General features: G+C 42.3%; 2 protein-coding genes across 9 annotated transcripts in view; one reads left to right on the top strand and one right to left on the bottom strand.

Annotated features, from left to right (window-relative positions):
- The window catches only part of FAN1 (FANCD2 and FANCI associated nuclease 1), a 40343-nt gene extending 25507 nt beyond the window's left edge, over positions 1–14836 (top strand). For 5 of the 7 annotated variants that reach the window (XM_032776050.2, XM_075069568.1, XM_032776049.2 and 2 more), the window contains 6 exons: positions 5854–6018; positions 7155–7323; positions 8768–8871; positions 10513–10707; positions 12201–12329; positions 14622–14836. In XM_032776050.2, the coding sequence (XP_032631941.1) occupies positions 5854–6018; positions 7155–7323; positions 8768–8871; positions 10513–10707; positions 12201–12329; positions 14622–14759 (900 nt within the window). In that variant the 3' untranslated portion in view covers positions 14760–14836. The remainder of the gene's footprint in view (positions 1–5853; positions 6019–7154; positions 7324–8767; positions 8872–10512; positions 10708–12200; positions 12330–14621) is intronic. The other 2 variants (XM_075069569.1, XM_075069570.1) reach the window with 2 other exon arrangements.
- A 1710-nt stretch (positions 14837–16546) lies between these two features.
- MTMR10 (myotubularin related protein 10) overlaps positions 16547–25502 on the bottom strand; it is a 62063-nt gene continuing 53107 nt past the window's right edge. For both annotated transcript variants that reach the window (XM_032776047.2, XM_032776046.2), the window contains exons 12-16: positions 25361–25431; positions 24465–24634; positions 22086–22256; positions 20707–20889; positions 16547–20146 (exon numbers count right to left, since the gene is read on the bottom strand). In XM_032776047.2, coding sequence (XP_032631938.1) covers positions 19547–20146; positions 20707–20889; positions 22086–22256; positions 24465–24634; positions 25361–25431 — 1195 coding nt within the window. In that variant the 3' untranslated portion in view covers positions 16547–19546. The remainder of the gene's footprint in view (positions 20147–20706; positions 20890–22085; positions 22257–24464; positions 24635–25360; positions 25432–25502) is intronic.

Raw genomic sequence — 25502 nt, 5'->3', positions numbered from 1 at the left:
ATTTCATGGAAGTGCTTCCTTAATCCTCGCTATCCTAACAATCAGCAATCCACTCAATTGCAAAGGAAGCCCCCCTCCCTCCCCTTAGCAAATGGTAGCAGCTCAGGTCAGTGTTAACCCATTCTCTTCTGATCACCAATCTGCAAGCACATTATCAGAGAGCCTTCTGGGTGTGAAGTGGGAGAGTGAACCAATCAAGCTTTGTGCAAAGCCTGCTGCTTCCTAGCATTGTGTAAGGTGGGTAATAAGGTTTTCCCACAGTACACCATGGTCCTAGGGCTAGAGCAGCGACATTTGGCTTGGGGGGGTGCTGGGGACTGGGATATCGTTGTTTTGATTCACATCTGCATGCTCCAGTGTTGACTCCAGAGCTCTAGGTTCAAGCACAGGTTAGAAGTGTCTTAACATAGGGTTAAAATACATGGGTCAGCTGACTCAAGTCACTAATTCTGGGCTTACATTGCAGTGCAGACATACCATTTGAGGCTTGGTGAGGGATGAACAGATTCATATTTGGTCAGCATCGTTTTTCTATCACTTTGGAGAATTTCTCCTAGCTCAGGGATTGTATGTAGTTGCCAGTCAAGTGCCTGCTCAGCCAGTCTGCTTTATTGTCCACAGGGAGGCAGGAAGAACTTTTTTAGAGGAGAGCTCTCCTTCTGGATCCTCATCAGTGTTTGGGAGTATTCCTGTTAAAATCCCTGCCCCTGTGCTGAGGAGAGGCAGCTGGAAAGGAGGCCTCTTTAGCTCCTCCTCAGGCAAGGAGCTATGGTGGGAGCTGTTAGATAGACTGTTTCTGATGGGAAGCAAGGGTAGCTTTTACCCTCAGGGTAGGCTTGGATGCCTTATTTCCTTTCCCTGTAAGTGTGCCAGGCCACTTATCCATGTGCTTTCACTCGCTGGAGGAATTGTGGCTTTTTGGAGAGGTTGTGGGAGATAAGTGCCATCATGCCAATCTGACTTGTAGATGGACTATGGGCTCTGAAGAAGCATGGCAGAGTCCTGAGGTGCCAGAAGAAGCAATCTCACAAACTGAATGAAAACTGTTTGGCCTGGTATGTTGCCTAGTGTGCTGCCCCACAATCGGGCCTGCACTGGACAACTCAGAGAATAGTGGGCTCAGTGCTCTGAACGCATAGTAGAAATGGCATGAGAAGAGTGTGATCAATAGATAGTAAACTTACCTGAAAAATGGCACACCAAAGGGTTAAATTCAGCAAAGCCCAGAGAGAACTGGCCTTGTTACTTGCTGCGCCGTGAGGGGCAGAACTTCTGGCAAGCGGAAGCCAGAGGTAACCCAGTATTGCTCTTTAGCTGTGTCTACACTATACAGCAGCTGGGAATGTGCCTCGCAACCCAGGGAGACAGACTTCTGCTAATTTGGCTTGAGCTAGAGCACTAAAAATAGCAGTGTAGCTGTTGTGGCACTGGCTGAGGTTCAGGCTAGCTCCCTGAGCTTGCACCCACCTGACCTCCTGGGCCTGAGAACGGTTGGCCTATGAGTCTCCGCTGATGTCACAACCTCTACACAATGCTCCCAGCTGCAGTGTAGATATACCCTCTGTGCCCTCCTAGTGGCTAGACTATATACAGAGGTTTGACTTTGCTACCACTTTTGAGCTAATTGACCTGATTTGTTAGCTCACATAAGTAGAGACTCTTGCTTTTAGATATAGGGGTCCCAGATTCACTCCCCACAAACAGCTCTTCCGGGGCAACATTGCCCATGCCTTAGCCCTAGAGTTCCCATGCCACAACTCCAAACTGCACCCAAAATCCATGTAGAGAAAGCACTGTCCATCAGTCTCAGATTGAGTGAGAAGTTAGGATCCAGAGTAAGGCATTGTAAAGGACATGTGGTGGGCCATGTTTATCCCTGCTGTGTGGAACTCTGGAGCCTGTATTGGAAGTATGTCAGGGAGGGATTTGCTTCTTTTTTGCCTGACAACCTTGCCTCTTCATGAGATGAGTTTATAAAAGCAAATTAATTGTGCAGTGGGTAAACTTGCCAGTCTCTAGCTGCCTGATACAATTCAGGCTTTCAGAGACACCGTGTCCATGGAGACCAGTCCTTGGGTTTCTAAGTGATTAGTTGGCAGGTGGCCAAGGAGGAGAGCTGTAACAGCTTGGGAATGGCATGGCATGTTTGGATGTGATGATTATATAAGGCCTTATAGAGGCACTTTTAGGCAGACATTTGCGGCAGACTCTGGTGGAACCAGTGGCACCAATTTGCAGGTCTGGGTCTGCCTTTCACCTCCACTCACTTTCAGTAAGCAGGTGCTGCTATTGGTGCATGAGACATCAATGTGATTAAAGCAGTCAGCAGCAGAAGTCTGTGTACTCCAAATTTTGTGGCTCAGCACTCTAAGGCTGTGTCTCCATTTATGGTGGGGTGTAGAATACATACAGTGCACTCTCCCCATCTCCCCCTCCCGCAGCAACAATATACATAGAGTGTAGATGGTGAGGCAGTGCTGTAGCGAGTAAAGACACCGCATAACCTTAAGGTATGTACCCTGCATGGCTCTCTGTCTTCCAAAGCAGCACCTCATCACCTAGACTGTTTTTAGCAGTGTAGTGTCCTGCTGCCTCCCCACTGATAGGAGTGGGAAAGGCTCTGACAAGAGGAGACAGTGGAGAAAGGATTTGCAGCTCCCTGCTGTGAGAGCCTTTCCCTGCTGCCCTCCTTCCCCTGCCAGAGATTCTGGCTGGTGTGTATAGCTACACACTGCAGCATAGATGCAGCCTGCTGTTCACTGCAGCATGTAGCTACACATACCCTACATGGCGCCACCAGTGTAGACAAAGTTTGAGTGTGACCCAGTTGCCCTTCTCCTACCCCATCTGCACCAGCCCACTCAGAGCTGGTGTAGAATCTCTGTCCCTGGTTTCCAGATGGAGCTGAGACGCTGGCTGCAGCTGCCTGGCAACTGATCTGTTGTTGTTTGTGTTATAGTTGCTCCTACAAGTCCTAACTTTCATCAGTGCCCAATTGTGCTAGGCACTGTATATACATATAGTAAGAAAGAGTCTCTGCCCTGAATAGTTTACAGTTTAAATAATATAAGACAATAGAAGGTGGGAGAAAGGAAGCATTATTGTTCCCATTTTACAGACGAGAACTGAATGAGGCTTAGAAGTATGAAGTACCTTGCCCATGGTCACACAAAAAGTCTGTGGCAGAATCAAGTTCTCCCAAGTCTCAGTTTAGTGCCTTAACCCTCAGACCATCTTTCCATTCGTAAGACTGAAGTAGTGCAGAGGGCCAGGACCGGATTAACTTTTTATGGGCCTGGCGCCAAACATATTTGTGGGCCCCCGTGGGGCAAGGTGCAGAGGGGCGGGATGGGCAGTCTCCAGAGTGAAGGATGGGCTGGGGCCAATGAAGCACAGCGCGGCAGGAGCAGCCCCACTCTGTGCAGCCCAGCAGGAGGGCACTGTTTACAAACCTGCAGCTGCCAGACACACATTGGCCTCCCCAGCCCTGTGCTGCCAGGATGCCCCTTCCCCTTGAGGGCGGGTCCGCACCACACCGCCCCCATGCCCAGTGCCCCACCCTTATGCCCAGCTCCCCCTTGCCCAGAGACCTCTCCCACTGGCCTCCCACCACAACTGCGCAGCACCCTGCACACCACACCACTCACCCAGAGCCCACAGACCTGCCCACAACCTTCCTCACAGTCCCACCATCACAGCTGCACAGCATCCCATATTCCTGAGGGGATTGGCACCAAAAAAATAAAAATTCTGTGCACAATATTTTAAAATTCTGCAAATTTTATTTGTCAATAAATAAATATGGAGGCTCCAACATGGCAGTGGGAAGCAAAGGCCACTGGTTGCATGAAGATGGAAGATTACCCTGCAGCCTCCTCAATCCAACCCAACCCCACCCCAAGGCAGGGACTCGGCAGTGAGGCTGCACCTGACCTGGACACAGTGCAAGGGCCAGGCCTGCTCCAGAAACTCCCTGGGGCCCTGTCCGCCTGTGCCAGGTGCACCAGGTGTGGGTGAGCGGGCTCAGCCGGGCAGCAGGATCCAAGTGCAGAAGGACTTAATGTGGGGGGATCCTGGTGGGGGTAAGAGAGTTCTCTATGGGGCAGTCTGGGTCCGGTTGGCTCAGTGAGGGATCTGGATGCACAGAAGCTCTTTGACGGGTTCCAGGTTCAGGGGCAATGGGACTCTGCAGGGGATCCAGATGAAAGTGTTTGGGGCTCAGCAGGGGGGTCTAGGTGCAGGGGAGGTGGGGTTCACTGGGTGGGGGTCCAGGTGCAGGTGGTTGGGGCTCCATGGGGAGGGTGTCTGGGGGGGAGCTCATCGTGATGGTACAGATGCAGGGGAGGTGGGGCTTGTCTGAGCGAGGGTTTGATGGGCCTGCTTAACAGTGGAGCCCCAGCTTCTGCCAACGGGATGCTGCATGCTGGGCTCCAGCTTCCCCCTGCCCCTGCTTCCTCCATCAGCTTCTCTTCCCCATCCCATGCCCCTTCCCCACTGCTCCATTTCCTCCTCATCCCCTGCCCTTGCTTTCCCCATTCCTTTTTCTTCCCCTTCACCACTGCTCCATCTCCTCCCCTTCCTTCCCCACTGCCTCTTTCCCCCTGCCTCTGCTTCCCCTATCCCCTTCTCTTCCCCATTCCATTCCCCTTCCCCATGGTTCCATCTCCTCTCTAGGCTTGCGGGCAAGGGAAACCGCCCCCTACCATGAGCTGGCGGAGCAGAGCGGGTTGGAGCCAGGTTGCTTCACTTCCTGCTGCCCGGTGATTGCAGGGCGGGCCTGACCCTGCACTTACGGGGTGGCGGGAAGTAGAGTGACCCGGCCTCAGCCTGCTCCGCTCCCCTGGCTCCTGGATTTTGGGGCAGGGGGGAACTGCCCCCCCAGCACTCACCAACGACACAGCTGGGAGCGGGCTGGGGCTGGGTTGCTCCACTTCCCACTGCCTGGTGAGTCCAGCACATGCCTGACCCCTGCTGCAGTCCCCCATGGGGAAGGGGTGGGGCTAGGGCAGAGCAGGGATGGGAAGAGGTGAGGGCAGAGCAGGGGCTGGCCGGGGCCTCCTGTGACTCTGGGCCTGGCGCCATCGTAAACCCGGTACTGCAGAGGGCCTATGCTGGGCTCAGTTTTACCCTCCATATATTTGCACCAAGAGCTAGCATACCTGTTCTTGAATTAAACTGCTGTTAAAGTAGCTGGGTACCCTTGTTGAAAAATTGCCCCCAGTTAACTGGCTGCTACTACTAGAGAGCAATGCTGGGAATCAAGACTTAGATGCATTAAATCCTGTGTGTTCAGTGGCATCCTCCTCTTCATTCCTGCATGCCACTTACTTTGAATGGATTACTTTGATCCTCTCCAGGTCTTTGTTTGCTTAACTGGTACATGTAAGTGCAGTGCAGTGGTTTAGGGTGGTGGGGGAAAGCCTGGCCACATTTTTTCTTTGTCAAAAATTTGTGGCATGAACATTTTTAGTTTAGTTTTTTTAATCAAGTATCAGACACTTTAAATATTTCATTTGAATCACATCCATTTATGGAATAGAAGTTATCGTTTCCAAGTTCTCTTTGGGGAAGATTTTAGTTTTGGGTTTCGCTGGTGTAAATGGGGAGTAACTCTAGTGCTACTGGGATCAGAATCTGAAACTCTGTCTTCTGCTATTTCACTGGTGCAAAATATCACTTAAAAGGAGTTTCTTCAGAGTAAGAGTAAAAAAAGAAATAGATTTCCCTTTAACACCATTCGTTATTCTCTATTGCTTTCCCTTTTTGTGCTATTTTAAATCAGGTTAAGGCTCAGTAGAAATAGACTCACATATTCTTCCCAAATCGTTACCTGAGATCTTTTTGGTTTCCTAGGTTATTGAGTGCATTAGAAAAGGGCTGTCAGATCCATTTGTGCGCACAGGCCATCGACTCTCTCTCTACCAGCGTGCACTGCGATTGAAAGACTCACCAAGCTGCAAGAAGTTCAGGAGCCTCTTTCAGGGGCTGCCTGTCATAACTCTGGAAGATGTTACACATGTGAGTAAAGTGTTACTGGTTCCTGAGAACCTACCAATTCCAGCTGTCTTTTCCTTCTGACTGGGATAGTAATCCTGAAAACTGGGTGTATGTGTGTATACTTCCCTGCATTTGTATTATATACTCTGTAATACAGTGGGCCCAGCTCTCAACTGGTGTAAATCAGCAGAGCTCCACTGATTTCAATGAAGCTATATTGATTTATACTAGCTGTAGATCTGACCCAGTTCACCACTAACGCTATAAAACATTGCTGTCTGTGTCCAGAAGTCAGAAGTTTCCTGGGTTCCTTTCAGGCTGTGCTTCTGACTTACTGAATGACTTTTAATCTCACTGGGCCTCAGTTTTCCACATGTAACATGTGGGTAGATATTACCAGCCTCACTGGGGGTTTGTTAGCCCTCTTTGAAGGGCTTGTGAGAATGCAGGACTGGTAGAATCAGGTTTTTGATCCATTGGAGGCAGGAACTTCCACATTAGAATGGATATTATTGTGCTTCATTCTCCTCTCCCCTGTGTAGTCATTTACACGTGCACAGTGGGTGTAAAGCACACCAAACCATAGTGGTAGGACATCACACCTATTGTACACAGGTGTAAATCAATATCCAATGGGCAAGGATCAGTCCCATGGTGTGTTAATATTTGATTTTTGGGAAATTTTGCCCAAAAGATGAGCAGGAATTTACTTCTTGATTAACTTCATAGTTAAATGCTTTTTGTGTGTGTGCAGCCTGCTAGATATTATGGATGATATCCTCGCCTTGTTGAAATTAGTGGAAGGTTTGTCATTGACTTCACCTGAGTTAGGAGTCTACCAGGTATCCTGATGCCCTAACATTCCCTTCAACCCAGAAGCTGTGCTAGTGTGGTTTATTTATGAACCTTTGCAATTCCAGTCTCATTTGTCATCCAAAAATTGACTCCATTAGCAAATAGCTGTCAAGAAAATGGCAGCTTAAACTCTGAATTCTTTATTTTTAGCTGACCAATAATTCACTTGTTTTTTGCAAATTGGTTTCTCTTTGTAAAAGCAGTGCTAGGGAGCTGTGTATCCCTTAGGAGAGGTAGAGATACTTAAATAAGGCTGTTCACCTTTAATGTTGGATGTTAACTAGCTGTTTTGATGTATTCAGGTTACAATCAAAGGAAAGATGTGTCCCCAAACAGGGGTGGGAAAATCTGTGTTTCTAGTGGAGGACGTTGATGATCAAGAGAAAGGAGAAGACTTCGCTCTGTCCACAATCATGTGTTCAGTTGAGGAGCTGGCGTTAACCCATTACAGACAGAATGGCTTTGATCAGGGTAATAGTAACAGTTCTCTTACACCAATGCAATAATGTTAAGGAATGGACTGTCAGCTACAAAGAGAGTCTTTTAACCCAGTTTTAGCAGCTAGTGCTCCCATTGTTTGAAAGTAGGTGAAAAGGTGCTGATTTTTTTTCCTTCCTAAAAGTAGCTGGAAACTGTACTTAAGAGCCTTTCTCCTGTACTTGATTCCTTTTCTCCTCCACATCCCAGTTGCGGTTTTGAAATGGAAAAAAATATATTCCTTTATCTTTCTAGATCTCCAAGTGCATTAGAAGTTTCTCATCTAGTCATCAATAGGCTTTTACTTAAAGTAGTTTAATTCACACGTGTGTAGGAGTTGGGATTCCAAAAGTGTAACTTGTAAGTTACTGTAAGTGGCTGAGTGCCAGCAGGAGCAAGAGTTCTACTGCGGAAATTGTGTAGAAAAGGATTTTATAGACATCCCATTGTGATTATCTAGACTAGATGATTATCTCCTCCAGTCTTCGGGCATTTCAGAGTCACTGCAATTAAAAGTAGACATACATACTTCTGTTATAGCAAGAGCATCAGCAACTGCTTTAGTTAAGGTCACATAACAGATTCCTTTATTTTATTTTCAGTTGCTCATAATTTTGTGAAATTTACCATAATCCCCACAGTTTCAGAGGGATTAGGGGACTAGTAATCTTTTTCTTGTTTTGTCTGTCAGGCAGTAAAAGTCTGAGTGTAGTTTATAAAATGCACATGGATTTTAACCCTTCAGTAGTAGAACAGAGTAGGCAGCTGTTAAAAAATATCATGTCTCAAGGGAGAACCAAGAAGCTAGGCTTTGCAGCAACTCTCCTCATAGCCAGAGATCCAAACAATGGAGTGGGGAACCAAGTGAAGCATCTGTTGGACCAGTGAATCAGTGAGGAAGTTACAGAGAATTACAGAGCAGCAAGTGACATCATGCATGCTACATGGTATATTAGTGGGTGTTGCCAGATTCCCTGCTCCTGCCTTACACAAAGATAGTGTGTGCTCTCAGCCATGAAACTGAAATTCCTTAGAATCCCCTTTAAAATGGAATGGAGCAGCCAACCTTCGCTGTAGCTCGTTTTGGGTAATAGACGAGATTCTTAAGGCTTTGATGTGTCCAAAATGTAGTTATTTGGTAACCTTCAAAAGGGTCTTGCCTTGATTAAACTCTTTTAGTCAAGTATATTGGCATTAAACAAAGAGCCTTAGCAAATTGTGCAAGTGATATCAATACCATTAAAATGCATTTTACTACATTTTATTTAGTGTTAGTATCTGTTGACGGGATGTATGTGTAATCCTGAACATGATACTTAGCTCTTTCTGAACATTTTAATCCGTATTTCAAGTGAGGTTGCTTTAACTACTCAGAGATTGAAATGTGCCTATCTTTGTTTCCATGGCTGGAAGTCTGAATGTGATTTTTGTCCTTCAGGGATTCATGGAGAAGGGTCCACATTTAGTACACTCTATAGCCTTCTAATGTGGGACATTATTTTCATGGATGGCATACCAGACGTTTTCAGAAATTCTTATCAGGTATTTGTGAAGGGTATTTTTCTCTATCCAAAGGTTTGTTTAAAAAAACAGATAATTATGATAAACATCTATTACAGTCTGTTCTGAATTCACAGTGTTTTATTTGATGTCAGGTTGTATCCTGTTACTGAAATGCTTTTCATTGCTAGTTGATAGTAGTTTGCCCTGACAGGCAGAGTTAGGATGTGCAGCATTCACTTACCTTTGGTGATGGTTCTTGACTAAAATCTGGTTGGTACCGAAGATCCCTGATGTCCTTCATTTTTCCTGATTGGAGGCCACATGCCCTCTAATATATATATGTACGGCCACAGAATGCTTGAAAGCTTAGAAATTAATCTTTTGGTGATCTCTGATGGGAGGTCAGCTTTTCTTTGAGTTCAGAGGCACATACGTGAATATACCAAATTTGACGATTCTAGCTTAGTGCAAACATACATACAGTGAGTGAGTGGTCTGTGTGAGTTTTGATGATTTCTGCTAGTGCTGCTTTCCTCTATACTTAAACTCTGCTGAAGCCCATCCTTTCATAAATCCATTTCCTTTTATAAAATTAATCTTGTTATACACACATCATGCCCATTTTAAAAAAACTCAGAACCTGCTTATAACCAGGATGACTCAGGATTTAAACATACACAACGCTGTCTGTAATGCTCTTTCACAGCTGGCCCTTTGTGTGGCGAGTTTCATTTATTAACACAGCTTAAAGGTGACAGGAGACTCATGCCTCAGCAGAGAAGAGGTTGAAAGCTCACCTCTCCCACCTGTCTCTTATTCTTCCTTCCCTGCTTTTGGTTCCTACACTGTGCTCTGCTCTGAGCTCACATGCAGCAGCAAAGTGAGGAAGATTGAAATCCAGATATGTGAAGTGCAAATCAGAAATCCAAACTTCAGTCATCATCACTATGCAGCGAGCACAGGCATGAGAGACTAGATGGGCAACTTATAGGAGGAGAACATGGGAGCTGGGATTTTTCTGCTTGAAAACCCGTCCGTTCTGTAGAGCCTTTGTTCCCTCTGCAGTCAGGAAAAGAGAACCATTGCTCTCTCCCCATCTTATGGAATGGCACGATGCCATGCAGCGTGTAGTGATGTTTGAAATTCTATACACTTTCTGGAAACGGGTGTTCCCCAGACTGTCATTTTCTTTGTCACTCATTTCACAGGGGAGTATTTTCTTCTGTGTCGACATTCTTGATGCAGACTATTACCCTGAAGGCTTAAGTAGTACCTCCAGGGGCCCTAAGTTCTTAGTGTCTCTTGTGGACCTTGAGATATGGCTGGGTAAAAAGGGAGCCTCAGGTTAAACATTGCTAAATTAACAAGATCCTAGAAATGACTCTTCTTCGTTAATTAGATGCTTTGGTTCATTAGACCAATATGTTAGGCTCTTGAATGTGGTTAGTGTTTGGTGCAGTAATGTTAAGTGTGTCAGTGTACTCTATTCCATTCGATCAAGATTTCTATGGCTGCTGTGTTTTTAAATTACTTTTCTTTAAACCTGCAGGATTCAAGTTAAATTGTAGCTCAACATTCAAAGCAGAGTATTTACAGTTTCAGAATCTCCATTTCTCCAAGTACCCTTGAATTGTCAGGCTCCAGCTGCTGAGGAGTGTGTTTGTTTCCATTTTCATACAGCCATTCCCCCTGGATTTGTATACTGACAGCTTCTATGAGAACAGGAAGGACGCCATTGAATCTAGACTCCAGCTACTGCACGCAGCTTCCTCAGAGACCCTGAACGAGATGATTGCCAACGTCTGGAATGCTCAACAGGGGAAAGCGGCCGTACTAGTTAGCTGGGACCGGTTTACTTCTCTCCAGCAGGCTCAGGTAAAATAGCAAACATCTCATCACACTTAGGCCAGTTTCATGAGGGAAGTCAGGCCTGGTGACCCTGAGTATGGCCGTGCCTAACTCATAGGTGCCTAGACCATCACTGGGATGCACAAAGTCTGAATTCAGTGCCTAGGCTCCTGTACAATGAGAAAGGTGGGGAGAAAGGTGTCTCAGAATGAGATTAGCAAAAGCCAGCATGCTAGGTGGCTTCTCACCTAAGCCAGCTAATGGGGAATGTCAAGGGGAGAGACGTGTGCTAAGCCCTGCTCCTCTTGGAGATAGGTGCCTAAATTTGAGCTGGAGGGAGGCACCTCCCTCTGCTTGGGATTCTCAGGGGGGAACCTTCTCAGGGCGTTAGACCCTGTGCTGTTTTGGCAAGAAGCTGGCCAGTGGGGAGGACCACCTCCCTCATAGCTTTGGTTAGGGTAGTCACCTGGTGCAAGTCCCCCTCCCACCTGAGGGCAAGAAGGATTTGAATAAGTATCTGTCACCCCGCCAAGTGAGTGCTCTAACCACTGAATTCTGGGATATTCTCATGTGGAGCTCCCTCAGTCTCTCCTTTAAAGCTGTTCTCCTTTGCAATAAAAGTCATTGGAACAGAGGCACTGGATCCTGGATCTCTTAGCTGCTAACTATCAGCCTGCAATGTCATCCTCATGCTTGCTCCCTCTCAGTCTGGTCCAATGATTCTTTCATTATTTATCCACAGTGAAACAGCTTCAACGCTGGGCCTGAGGGAGATTCCATTTGTGAATCCAGCCCTTAGTATTAAATCACGTATGTGTTTAGCAATTTAAGGTCTTGTCTGGCCCCCGTTGCCATAATATCTGAGTACCTCACAATGCTTAATGTGCGTCCTAGTGAGTTAGGGAAGTGCTGTTATTTCCATTTGATAAATGGGGAACCTAGGCACTAAGCAACTTGCCCAAAGTCACCCTGGAATTCTGTGGCAATCTAGGTCTCCCAAGTCTTAAGCTAGTGCTTGAACCAGTGTTCTCTTTTGGTCCATAGGTTATGTCTACACTTACCGGTAGATTGGCACTGCTGAAATTGATGCAGTGAGTGTCAGTTTAATGGGTCTGGTGAAGACACACTAAATTGATGGGCGAGCACTCTCCCATTGATTTGTGTACTCCACCTCCCCGAGAATCATAAGGGAAGTCAATGGGAGATGCTCTCCCATCGACACAGCGCAGTATAGCCACCGTGGTAAGTGGATCTAACTACATTGCCTTCAGTTATGTTATTCATGTAACTGAAGTTGCATAACGTAGATCGATTTATGGCGGTAGTGTAGCCCATAGAAGTACTCTGTGACCCTGTTGCCAGTTTTCCTGTACAAAAGCTGGGAATGTTGGAGGAGCTTACTTGCAGGGAATATGTGAGATGTGTTAATCAAATGGCAAAGAAGAAAACAGAGAAATAGCATTGTTGGCTTATTTTTGCAAGACAAGATAAAGGCACTTCTTTTATTACTGTACTTCCAGAGTCTAGTGGCTTGCTTTGGGGGACCTTTTCTGAGTGGTGTATGTAGGAGGCTCTCCAAAGATCTGCGCCATTGCAGAGGGGGTCTTCCTGATCTAGTCGTGTGGAGTACGCAAGAACACCGCTTCAAGGTATGTTCCTAGCTTTGACGTGAAAGCAGCATACTAGGGATATTCCCTTAAACTTAAATTGAAATACTCAGTTGATCCTAAATGGCATGGAAGTAAAAGAAAAGCTTCCATCTGTGATAGCAGGGGATCTTCAAACGTTTTTTTATAGTGTGGCCCACAGGCTATTAATAGACCTGTGGACTAGCTTGGCATGCGTAGCACTGCAGCAGTTGCTTAGATGGAAACTATTGATGTCATTTTAGCTTGCCTTTTAGTGGTTTATTAGAGAGCCAGCATTAAGTGACCAAGTAGGTCTCTGCGGCTGAATGCCAAATGGTTCAGGGGCCACAGATGATTGCTTTACGGTAATTTCAGTATAGTAATGTTGACAGGGCAAGTAGTGCTGCACATACTGCTGACTATAGCTCTGCTAATTCGTAAGGCACTGTTACAATTCTGTGCGTGTTCTGCAGCTTTTACTCAGACTGTGTTATGTAATCAAACACTACTTTAAAACTGAAGACCTGCGTGTGGGAGGGGAGTAAAGTGAACACCCAGAGGAGTAAAAACGTGACATTGGGTAGAATATTCATTGTTGAGTTCTTCCAAGGGACTCTGGGTAGCTGAACATGTACTGTTTGGCAGGGCATGTAATTTACAGTGCAGGACGGTGTTGCTGTTGCTCTGGTTTGTGCACATGCAAGGGAAGCTGGCATGAGTAGCCCTGTTGTGTGGAAATTTACACTACCTCATTATCAAGCCTCCTGCTCCATGCTGTGGGGACCTAAGTGTTTTCTGCCAGCACTACTAATCTAGAAATTTTACTTTTAAAGAAAGATACCTGCATACACCAGTTTAGAATTATTGGGTCACCTTTGCCCTAAACAGAATTTCTGTAGCCCTGAACGTGTAAAAAAAAAAAAAAAAAAAAAAAGAGCTATAAAGACAGATGGATTCGTATGGATTAATTTTAACCATAGCTGAAAAGGTATGGTGGGTAATTACTTACACTGCAGGTGAATACTAAAGGAAAACCACTCCGTCAGCAAAGGCTGTTCCAGACTGGTGGCATATGAACAGTAATTTATATGTAAGGGCTGTAGCTCTGCTACCCCACCTGGACTACCAGGGAATTGATAAGAGAACACTTCTCAGTACCCTAGACCCAAAAGTCATGTCCTCTGAAGCACATCAGCCTGGTGGTAGCTGCCTTGAAATACTTCCAATGAGTCTTCCTGTGCATAAGGATACAGGGCTCCCCTGCCTAGCAAGAACTTCTGACCATAAGCTAGAGTGGGAGAAGTCTTTAATCTTCCTGCTGGGATCCTCCACCAGAACTGTATACTGAAAAGCCTTAGTTTTGTCCAGTTATAATGTTAGAGCCATTTTGAATAGCAAGAGAGGCAAGGCAAAGGTAATTCTGCCTGGTAAGGAACCTGGTGGCTGGCTAACAGTTGTGAAAAGTAAACTGAGAGGGGAAGAGCTTACCGGAGTGGACTGTAAACTTTCCTTTTGAACCAAACTGTGGTCTTCCCAGAAGTGGTCAGGAAAGCTTTACTTGCACGAGACATTATGTGGTATAGTTTTAGGGTCTGTTCAATGTACTGTGGATAGCACTTACCCACCTGTAGTAGAGCATTGCATTTTTAGGTTTATAGCAACTAGGGGACTCTGGTGTAGGGTGGGCAGAGGTTAGAAGATGATGCATTGGGCTGCTAAGGGATAAGTTGTGGTAACTTTAAACACACAGATTTACCATTAAGATTTATTTTCTTGTAAAAGGCAGGGGAAGAGGCACTAAAAGTAGCCATAGGCCAGAACCTGGCTGCAGGAGTCGAGTCTTTAAGTGTGGTAGCATGCCAAAAAGTAGCTGTCTGTCTGGGATATTTGCATGAACATACATCTACTTAGTTGATCTTCAGCTAGACGTGCCTCAGATGTGGGGGTTCCCCAGGAATTGTGGATTATAAAATACTTTAACTTGGTTGTTCAGGACACATGGTCAAAGAAACAGATTCTGGGACCTAATAGGATTTTCTACTGTAACTTTTACCTATAGCTATCCAATTACTAACTAACTGTCCTTTAAGTACACAGGTTGGTGATTAAACACTGGAAGTTAATTTTTGTAATTAATCGCCTTTCTTTAATGTAAGTATTCATGGTTTGTTTAAAAACTGCAACAGCTTCCCCTTACCTTTGAAAGGTACTAATGCTCTTATCTAAACAGGTGGTACAATGTGCCTGGTTAATGCTTTCACTTCCTAAACCAAAGCATAGGATTAATTTTTTTTTTAACTTTTAACATTTCAGCTGGTGGAAGTTAAGGGTCCCAATGATCGCCTCTCCCACAAACAGATGATTTGGCTGGATGAACTGAAGAAGCTGGGAGCTGCTGTAGAAGTTTGTCATGTGGCTGCAGTTGGAGCTAAAAGTAAACGCCTCAGTTGAATAAAACTGTCTCAAACATGTTTGATGGGGAAGGGGGAGAACTATTTTAAAAAATAAATAAATTATGAATGTGCTAATGGTTGCCTCTTATTTTAAGAAGCTGTCACCAAGGACATTAGATAAAAATTCCATTGGTCAGGACCTAATAAAAACATTTAAGACGGGTGCTTGTTTTTGGTAAAAAATGAACAGGTTTTATTTACTGTAAATCAGGTCTCCAAAGTGGAAAAAGAGCTCAAGGTTTTCTTTAAGTAAAACAGAGGTGACATAGGGGATCTTAACTAACGAAGATAATCTGGCAGCTGTGCCTACATTTCAGTTGTCTAATATGCCCCAAACTGCCATAACTCAAAGTATGTTTTGTAGGAAAAACAGGAGGATCCTTCCATTCCTCACCTCCCTGCAATCTAATTTGTGCTGTCCCCTTTTCTTATTTCTTTCTGGTTCAAGGTACATCTGCAATCGTGGGCAGATGTGCATGAGCAGACTAGCTCAAGATCATGCCTGTATTACTCAGGCAGCCACCTTACCCCTCCCCCTATGGCTATACTGATAGCTTTGAGTTAGTTAGTAAACTAAACTAGCTACTAATTACACACTACTGGATGATGTACCATGTGAGACAAATCTTTCAGCATATTAAAATTTTAAGGCTAGTGGGATAATGAAGAGCTAAGTTAGGGTGCAGCAAAGAGTCCTGTGGCCCCTTAGACATATTGGAGCATGAGCTTTCATATTCACCCACAAAAGCTCATACTCCACTATGTCTGTTAATCTATAAGATGCCATAGGACTCCTTGCTGCTTTTACAGATCCAGACTAACACAGCTACCCCTCTGATACTTGAGTTAGGGTGGTGATGCTTGACTGTAGTAATGGCTCCCATTAACCAGTTTTGATTTATAGACAATTAACAGACTTGCTTAAAACTGATGAGTCTGGTCACCAGGTGCTACGGGCTCACTGTTTCTTCCGAGACCTAGCACAATCCCTGATATTTTGGAAGCAATTAGCTGCACTGTTCACTAGGTTATAGACAGCTGTGCCATCAAATTGTATGGTCTCACTTTGGTGCTTAAAATGGTTTAATTGGCTGAGCCCTTTTAGAGTTAAATGCCATTAAGTATACTTGCCCATGAGACCAACACTAGCCCTCCTACATCCATGCATGGACCATTGGCGAGGCACCAGCTACAGGGGAGAGGGGCAAGGGAGTCCAAATGTTCAGTTTAACTCCCTCAAAGGTGATTATCATTTCCCATTGAGGCATTATGGTAGGTTAAGTGGAGGCTCAGACTAGACACAATAAAATTAAGCTCTTAACAGAAGATTTTAAAATGTCTATGTGGGGAGCTGTAGGGAATTAAGAGAATGGCGATGTAATGATTAATGTTGTCCATTGTATGACGGATAGTATTGCTACTTATGCTATATATTAGCATGACTTGAAATTGTCCCTTTAAGGGACAACAGCTGTGGTACCTGCATACCCAATATTGAATCAAAGTTGCAGCTAGTTAGATGGCTACATATTACATACAGTGGGTGTTTTCTGTAGTAAGCAGAGATTACTTCCTTCGTCTAGGGCAAAACAAGAAAGATCTTTCTAACTCCTCAGTAAGGATGGCAACAAAACCAAGTTACTTCACACCCTGTCTCTACGTCTAACCAAAGTAGGTTATTGGCGTTTGAGAACACTGTCATTATTTGTGTGACCTTTTCAAATCAAGAAGTAAGACAGAGGTACTGAAAAAATATCAAATGGGCTACACAAAACAAATACTGCCTTGTAATCTTTCTGCAGCCTCTTCTACTGCACCATTTTTATTACATCAGTAAAACAAACAGCATTACAGTGGAAAGGTATGATCTTTTATTATCAGCCTAATTTACTTCACATTCACAACCTCAGTGCCAGGGTTTTGTATTCCTCCTGGCAATTCTACTTTATTCACTAAGTCATCAGCATTAGGCACAACGGTTTTAGTTTCAATTAAAATGGTCAACTTTGTAATCTGCTGCAGCAACACCATTAGCAATCTATTGCCCAAAGGGATGTAGAAAACCAGTTGTTCAATCGCTTGTTGGATGCAGATTGATGTTTTATTCTTTCCTTAAATAAAAAGATTAGAAATTTTTTGGTTTTAATATATTTCTATCTGAGATTAACAGCCAAAACCTTTGATCCTACAATGCACATCATTAAAAGCACAAAGGTGGTTTAATATTAGAGTGGTATTTTACCTGCATGTTTAAAAAAATACACACACTCACTTCAGTAGGTTTCTAAATTTGTAGGCATTTCTTTGGTACATGGCAGCAATTCACTGAAAGACATTGCACTACCATGACTGCTGATATCAGCAGTAGCTAAAGGCATTAGAGTTGTTCTTTGACCACATCAACCGGCATTTCATATCTCACTAGGTATGTTCTTATCATTACACTCTAGCAAAATAATCACAATACAGCAGCCTACTTCAACCAAAGCAGTGCATGTGGTTAGAAAACAAATGATATAAAAATAAGCTTGTTTACAGTTTGTCTACTCTTACTAATGGTATTAACAGTACCTAATTTTGAAATTGCCAATGACTTTAAAGAGATGTGAGCTTGTGTGTAGGGAAGAGAGCTGTAGATATGTACTCAGTCCGCAAAGCTACTTGCAAGACATAAAGGCCATTAGGCATGTTCAGAGCAGTCAGTATGGTCAGTAAGGCAGCTTTTTACAGAGGGAAATGAATGAATTAGTTTACGGAGTTGGGCAGGTCCTGAACTATACATTAGTAGGCACTGCCTTTCAACCATGCATTAAAACAAATCCATATGAGTGATTAGTTCTCAGAATCAGGCCCTAAGGATGAAACAACAGATTTTTAGAGTAACCTAGATACCACTAACTAGCATAACACACCACTTGTGCTTACTTAGCCCCCAGATTCTGAAAACTACCCTATTCTGGTTGGTAAATAGAGATTTAGGCAGTTTTTTTTAAAGGCACACTATTTACCAACAAGAACATCTGTATCATATAAAATACAGATTTTATGAACTGAAAATACAAGCTAGAAATCCTTACACAATTAGTTCTTGTATTCTTTTTTTAAAGATTAATATTAAACACAGTTTCCCCCACGTACTTCTTAAAGTAATTTACTCACCAAACTTTGGTAATTCCAAAATGGACTCCTATGAGCATTAACCGTTTTAGAAAAATCTATTTTACTGCTCATACCATAAAAACTCAAAGTGGTTAATATATGGTACCAAAAATTAGCACACAGGTTGAGGTCTTGTATATATCAAGTATCAGGCCCAACATAACAGAAAAGCCAACCTGTTGTTCCAACAGATGTCTGAGTAATTTTTACTTACTTATTCTAGTATATCTCAGCTATTTTGAAGAAGACTTTGCAGGAACCAGACCTTCTTGGAAAAAAATAATTGGCTACTATAATATTGTGGCACATTGATTGAAGTGTTCTGGTCAGCTTCAAGTAATGTTTCTTCAACCAAAAAAATGGGGAAATTCCTAACCAGCTCTTGCCTGCTGCAAAACAAGTTTTTTTAAATGTTTGAAAAATGAGAAATCATTTTTTGCCGATCTGCTTTATCTTTAAATTTGGAGGAAAAAAAATTCACAGAAATACTTTAAAAAAAAATGGATTGTGTGAGGAAGCCAAAAGAATACATTCCCTAACTAATCTGTAGTTAGTTCAGTTGTGTCAAGGGGAAAAAAAGAACTTTCCCCGCACAACCTCCACTCCTATAAATGGACACATACGAAACAAAGTAGTTTTAGGAGTGGTAGAATAAGGTTCTTTATTTTCTGGGACTGACAGGAAATCAGTCTCCATTTAGGCTAGAGAAAGTTTCCCTGCTAATTTGCATATTTGTCATTTAAGGTTTCTGTTCAGAAGGCTAAATGGCTTTTTGGTGATTTCCAGAGTTTGTTTATATTATGTTTACATTAGTGGGCAGTTCATTAACCTATTGAAAAACAAATAAGTTTCATGGTGCGTTAGACACATCTTACTAATATTTTATTCCAATTAAAGGCACTTCTAAGGCTACAATAATATTCTCTACAGTGAACATTTTAAGGTTAACAGTGCATATTGTCCTGAAGTCAGTTCCTGTGAACTAAATGCAAGCTCATGACATTGAACAAAAATCTGAATAGTCTCTCTAAAGGGTAACTGAAAACAAAAACCAGTACACACTGCACCAATGCAACATACGCTAAGTAAACCAAGTCACAGAAAGATAGTATGGATGCACATAAATGTGTCCTTACTAAACCTGTACTGTGACAAAGTAGTTTGTTCCCAGATTTCCACAACTGCCAGTCAATATGGCTACATTAATGCTAAATGTCTTTGATGTTTGTTTTCACCAAATTGATTTGCTAATCTGTGTTGACATAAGATTAGCTTCAGTCAACAGTTGGGAAAACAGACATTGCAAACAAAAAGAAAACCTGATTAGTGACCACACTCAACCTTTGCATTAGTGAGTGAAATCGCCGATCTTACATAATGAGCCCAACCTACTAAACACAGACGAAATCGTCAGAAACCAGACAAGAAGTTTACATGACAACTACTGAGAACAAAATTGTGCGATTTGAAGCATGATTTGCTTTGCTTTTAAATATTTGTGCAAAACTTATGTAATATTTGTAAATAAAATTATTACAGCTTCAGATGCCGCAGTTAGCAGTGTTAACTTAAGAGAAGACACAATGGTCTGTGATTTCCCCCCATATGTTTAAGCATCACAATATCTTAGTCCTCATTTGCAAGTGTCTCAGTAGACAGCCAGATTTTGGCACCACTTAAAAATTTACTTAAGGGTGTTCCCAGAATGCTCCGTCTGCATAAATTCCCTATTGGAGAAAATGGGAATGAGGAAGAGAGAAAATCTGGGGTCCCAGCATTGTCATTTAAACCATTTGCTCTGAAGTACATCCTGCTTTGATCCAGTTCTGAACAGTTCACTTGCAAAGAAGAGCTGCTTTTGTACTGCCGAAGACTCTGGTTTAGCATGTCAACTTGGTCTGTCAGCACAGAGATTTTATGGAAGGCAGTGATGAAGCCACCGTTATTAATTTGGGCCTCAGGAACCCAGCGGAAGTAGCAAAGTTTCCACAGTTTTATGTGTGTTCCAGACAGACGGGGTAGAATTACACCATGCAAGTCGACAGGCTTTGAGAACCATTCTCTGAAATACTGCTCCATGCTATTGGCCTGGCTATCCATCTGCTGAAGAAAGTCAGGTTTCAGTTTTAGGATCAGTGAATTTCTTCTTGGAAGAAACTCTTGCTCGTTGATGAGCCCATTCTTTAACGATGGGGGGATTCCTCTCAGCGTCGAGCTGTAGTTTTTCTGCAGAAAAAGATATGAAATAAACATGGTTAATTTTCCTTAGATTTAATCTGCTACAGCTGGCGCTATTCATGTGTGCCTACAGTTCTCCAGTGGGGGACTAGAAGTGAGGCATCCTTTCACAGCCACAGTAAAGTTGTGAGTCTAATCACTGGGGTGGCTTTCATGGCAAATAATTTGACTGTTCATGACCTAATAAAATAATTGTAAAATAAATTTTAACTGAATTCTATACTATTAAACAATGGAAACAAATCAGTAATCTATGAAAAAACTCAAAGGATCTATGAAACAATATGGAAAACTGTGTTAATCCAAAGCACTCTTATATCACACAATAGCTGCAGTGAGTCTCTCTTGTGTCGGCAGTAAGCCCAAGCATACCAGAGAATGCACTGGAAGCCGTATGTCCAACACTCGACAGCCGTACCTCTAGAGAAATTCATTTTTAATGCCTTATATATAGGCTAGGACATCAAGCAATAATGGCATTGTAACTAAGCTGCTAAAAGGAGAAGTCCATTGGCAGAAGTTTGATTTCAATGTAATTCTGTTATTACCTTTGTTCGTTTAAAACTTTTCACAGACCCATTTTGTACACATGGTGCACTCTTTCCAATATACCAGGGGTTGTGAAAAAGCATGCGATCTCTTGTTGCAAACTGAAGAGACCAGTCCCAAACAGAAGGAAATTTTAGGCCTTTTTCATCACCCAACTGGATGTTTTTGCTTATAGCGAATTCCTGCAAGAAGGAACATTCAGACATATTAAAACAAACTAATTTAATTACTTACAAATCTAATTATTGCACGCAGCTCAGAGAGCAGGGGGCATGGGTTACAGCGTGAGTGGCTAGAGACCAAATGTCAAAGCATATAGGGCAACCAAGGTGACCACTGCAGGAACACAGAAATGAATCCTGGTTTTTCTTTGTTAAGTGGGTGGCAATGCTCAGGCAGAGCTAATGTTCAGTTGATGATAACCACATTTCCATAATTTGTAACATTTATTTCCTTTTTAAAAATGAAACTTCTAAGCTTTTATTTCTATGCTAACTTATGTGTTTAAGAAAACAAGGGGGCGGGGGGAGGGGGCAACGAGAGAACACTGGTAAATATTTACAACCCTAATTCTAGGTTAAAGAATTTTGTTTTTGTGTTGGTGTATAACAGAATTTACTTGCACGGTTCTAAGTCACTGATTCTTTTAAGCAGAGTAGTAATTGTAGAAAAGTTGTCTGAGAAACATTTAGGTCTCCTGGTTTTTGTCCTACCCTGGGAGATGCATGTGACAAACTGCTCTTTACCCTGCATGCAGCGTATACAAGTCACCCATTTGTGTGTGTGCTTCCTTTGAAGGTTGGGATTTTTTTAGATATCTATCAGAGGTCCTTTTTAGGTTTAAGCACCACCGTTCTCTCTTTCTGTCTAAATAGTACTTGATCACTATTACTCAGACTTTTAACATTCTTTTTATAAAGCTGTCATTGGGTGTTTTTAAATAATTATGTGGCACGTCACAAGAGATTTCAAAGTTCGTAGCTTTAGATACCATCCAAGTCACTGTCTATCATGCAGATGAAAGGAAGCTCCATACTAATCCCGTTGCAAGTATGCAGCACTCTAAGGGAGTACAGATGAAGGAAACGAATAACAATGCTATTTTAGAAATAAGGTCAGTAGAGTTTTCCCCCCCCGCACAGACCATTTCCATTTTCAGTGTATGCAAAGAGCATTGCAGGCACAATCCGATGAACACTCATCGTGCACTGAATATTTTTGCTCAATATTTCTCTTAAAAGCTCATATTGCAATTGTGACATCATTTTGGAAAAGTGAATAAATCCCATTTAGTTTAGATTGTGATTCCCCCGCCAAGACAGACTCAGGCCTAAGATCAATTATTTTAAAGATAAAGGTAACACTTCTTCATACTCACAGTGCTCTGCTTTACTCGCTGGTGAGGACAGTTGAAAAGGAAGGTGCCAAACAACGAGATCCGTGTACTATCATACAATATGGTCAAATATGTTTCAGAAAACTCAAAGGCTGATGGATATTGCTCTAGCAGTTGCCAAATCGAGTCCAGAAACATCAAGAACAAGGGAGACTTGAGAATAAATGGACAGTAATTAGAAGTAACGTAACCTTTGCCAAAATCTTACCAACTTGTTACCTCCAACATCCTCATTAGGGTACCTAACAACAAATTCAGTATGCTTCTCATAGGGAAGGGAAGTTTGTAGCTAAACAGAAATCACATAGAATCTATAATACGAATACCCAATACCCAAGTTTAGCATTTTCACCCTCATGATGATGAATATGTGATTATATGAATCAGATAACTCAGGAAACCATAGTAACGTAAAGTGACAGGACGGGCTGATTTCATGTGCTGCCCAATAAGTGTAAGTGGTACAAAGGAATTACAGTGTCAACATCATCTCCAGACTTAAACAAATACCGAATTTTGTGAGTGGCAGGTGGGAGGAAGGGGAGGAAATATTTTGAAGACTACATTTTCTCAGTCTGTGCTCTCATTCAAACACCAATTTAAATTGCTACTTGTACAGTTAGAAACGCTCTCTCTAACAAAACCACAGGAAGGCTGTGACCTGTAAATTACAGTACTTGGAAAGGGGAGGCATCTTTCTAGCCACATTTAGAATCATTGCGTCTATTTTCATAACATTTCAGTTGAAATTTAGCTTACAAAACAAAATGACCTATCTTCACTGAACTATGAAGGAAGAAAAGATGGTTCGTTCCTTTTTAAATTTAGGATGTGTTCTGTAGTCATAAATTAATACTAGAATTTATGCAGCCACTCCAAATCTTGGTAATAACTGTATGGGATGTGGGGTTGCAGATAAATTAAGATGAGCTTAAGGATATCTGGAGTAGCTTAAACTATCTAAAATCTAACTGAATACCTATTTTTTGTTATTTTTCCTTGGTTATGGGCTCAATGCAGGAACCACCTGGTAAAACTGTATGGCCTGTGCTATGCAGGAAGTGAGCTAGATGATCATAAATGGCCCCTTCTGGCATTAAAACCATTGAGTCTGAGTCGTAAAAAATGTTAATTTCCATTAAAAAACTTTAATGAGGTCAAAATATACTACAGAAAGAAAAAACCCACTGGATTCAGCTGCTAAGGCGGAGAGGAAATTCCAAGAGGCATTTATATGTATTTTTTCAGCTCTAGCAATATTTTATTTAACTTTTCCCTTTCAGGCATTTCCTCACTTTTTTTTGCAGAGTGAACTAAGATTCATCTTAAAAGAACATCTCAGTGGATCATAATTACAAAAACACCCTTGCTTCAAATACAGTAATCCTATGCCTGACAAAGTATTGGGAAAGTAATGAATGTTTTCTCTCTATAGTGCAATGAGTGTCTGGAAAGAAGTTAACTGTGCTGTCTCTTTCTGCTCTTTGTTTTTTCAACCTCTTGCAATCTCATCTGCTCTTCTCCCCCATTTTCCACATGATTTTCCTGAGCCTCAGTTGTCTTTTTTCCTATTCTTTTGCTTCGCTGCATTATTTCCTTTTCTCCTAGGCATGTTCTTTGCTGCTGGTGCATGGCAGCTCTATTCCTGCTAGTGGCTCCAATCCCTGAGGGGGGTTTCTTTTTATTCTCATTAAGTCCCACCCCAAGAGACACTGTTAGGCTGGCTCATCCTTGTTTCCAGCTGATTTTACAGGCCTCCAATCTCTTTCTTGAAGTGTAGAGCCTGGAATACAGTAGAAGTGTCTGAAGATCACTAAAACCAGGTACCATGTTGCCATCCACCAATTTGTGAACCACCACCAAGTGAGCCACAGATTGCAATTTAAAATTGCAAAACAGACTATATACTTTGCTCCACATGCTTCTTTATCCGATGGGTATTGTGATAACTGCAGCAATAACCACATACTGGTCTGGCTTTGTATGTAAAAAAGGGGGTGAGGAAATGAACAGGTGCTGTTGAAAGAGGCTCCTGAGATCCTTGCTGGGTCAAGGTCTTGGGACCCAATGGTTTAATTATTGTAAAACATGGGATAAGACAGAATAAGCCTTTTCAAGTCTAGCATGATTATAACATCAATATCAACAGTGACACTTGATTTCACCGAGTATTAATGATTCTTATACAACAGTTGACGATAAAAAGGAAATTCATCTGATTATTATTCTTTTTTTTATACATTAACTTCCTATCCTTAGAAAGTACTGAAAAAATTCACATTAAAATTTTAGACATTAGCTTATGGGGTCAAGTCATTTCACTGCATGCACGTGATCTAGCTATCAGTACAACATAGTTACCTCTTTGTCAGCTCTTTTTAAGTGGTTACACCTATCTAGAAACTGATATCCTGCCATGACCCATTCCTTCTGTATCAGGCTCTGAAATCCAACAATTGTCCGAAAATAGGGATCCAGCATTACTTGAATGAGGGAGGCTATGAAACAGCTCAGGTCCCGTCCTTCGTCCTCTGTGGAAAACATTAAGAACATTTGAATATATATGTGTATATAATTAAAGAGGTCAGAGGGCAGAAACTGGTAATTCGGGTTAGTGTTCTCCTTCTAGTGAATTTCAAAATACACTATCTTGAGATTGTTGTGTTTCAATATAGTCAGAAACTTTATCTCAGTGAACCTCATACTATAGTTAAGTTTCCTAACTATATACAGTACTGATATGTGAATAACCCATACTCAACCTGCTAAGTGTTTGTCCAACAAACCAGATGCCTACAATTTGAGATAGGCTGAAATTAATGGAGAGCTTCTAAACTCTCTTTTTGACCTAGAGGCACTCTGAATTGGTATGGAGTACTATTTTAAATACCATTTCTGGCATTACTACCTCCAGAAGGAATTTCAGAGTCAATGAATCAACACTGCCTGACACTGAAGTAATTCTTAGAAATAGCACATGATCTCGGGAATGACCAAGACAACATCACATGCCAAGATAATGTAGCTAGAGTTGACAAACATTCTGATCTGGAAATATTACCAGGTACTACTGGCTATGTTACAATCTAGGTACAGTCAACTACAGGAAGGGAATTTTATGAAATGAAAGTATTTTAAATCATTGCCTTTCAACACTTCAGTAAAGTATACAGATCACAAATGTAGTTTACCAATCACGCTTTAACATTCCAACCTACCAATCATGACAATTACAACATGCTATACAACTGTATTACCTTGCAGAACTACTGAGACATGCTTACTATCCAGCATATATACAAGTTCAGCAGAATGCTTAAGGAATGATCTAGGCAAAAAAAAAAGTGGTTTAATTTAACAATTAAGACTACAGATACTGCACATTTTCTAAGAAATGAG

Source organism: Chelonoidis abingdonii, chromosome 9 (genome assembly GCF_003597395.2).
Source record: "Chelonoidis abingdonii isolate Lonesome George chromosome 9, CheloAbing_2.0, whole genome shotgun sequence".
Taxonomy (NCBI): Eukaryota; Metazoa; Chordata; order Testudines; family Testudinidae; genus Chelonoidis; species Chelonoidis abingdonii.
The sequence above is the reverse complement of the archived record's forward strand: the minus strand, read 5'-3'. Positions and strand labels throughout refer to the sequence as shown.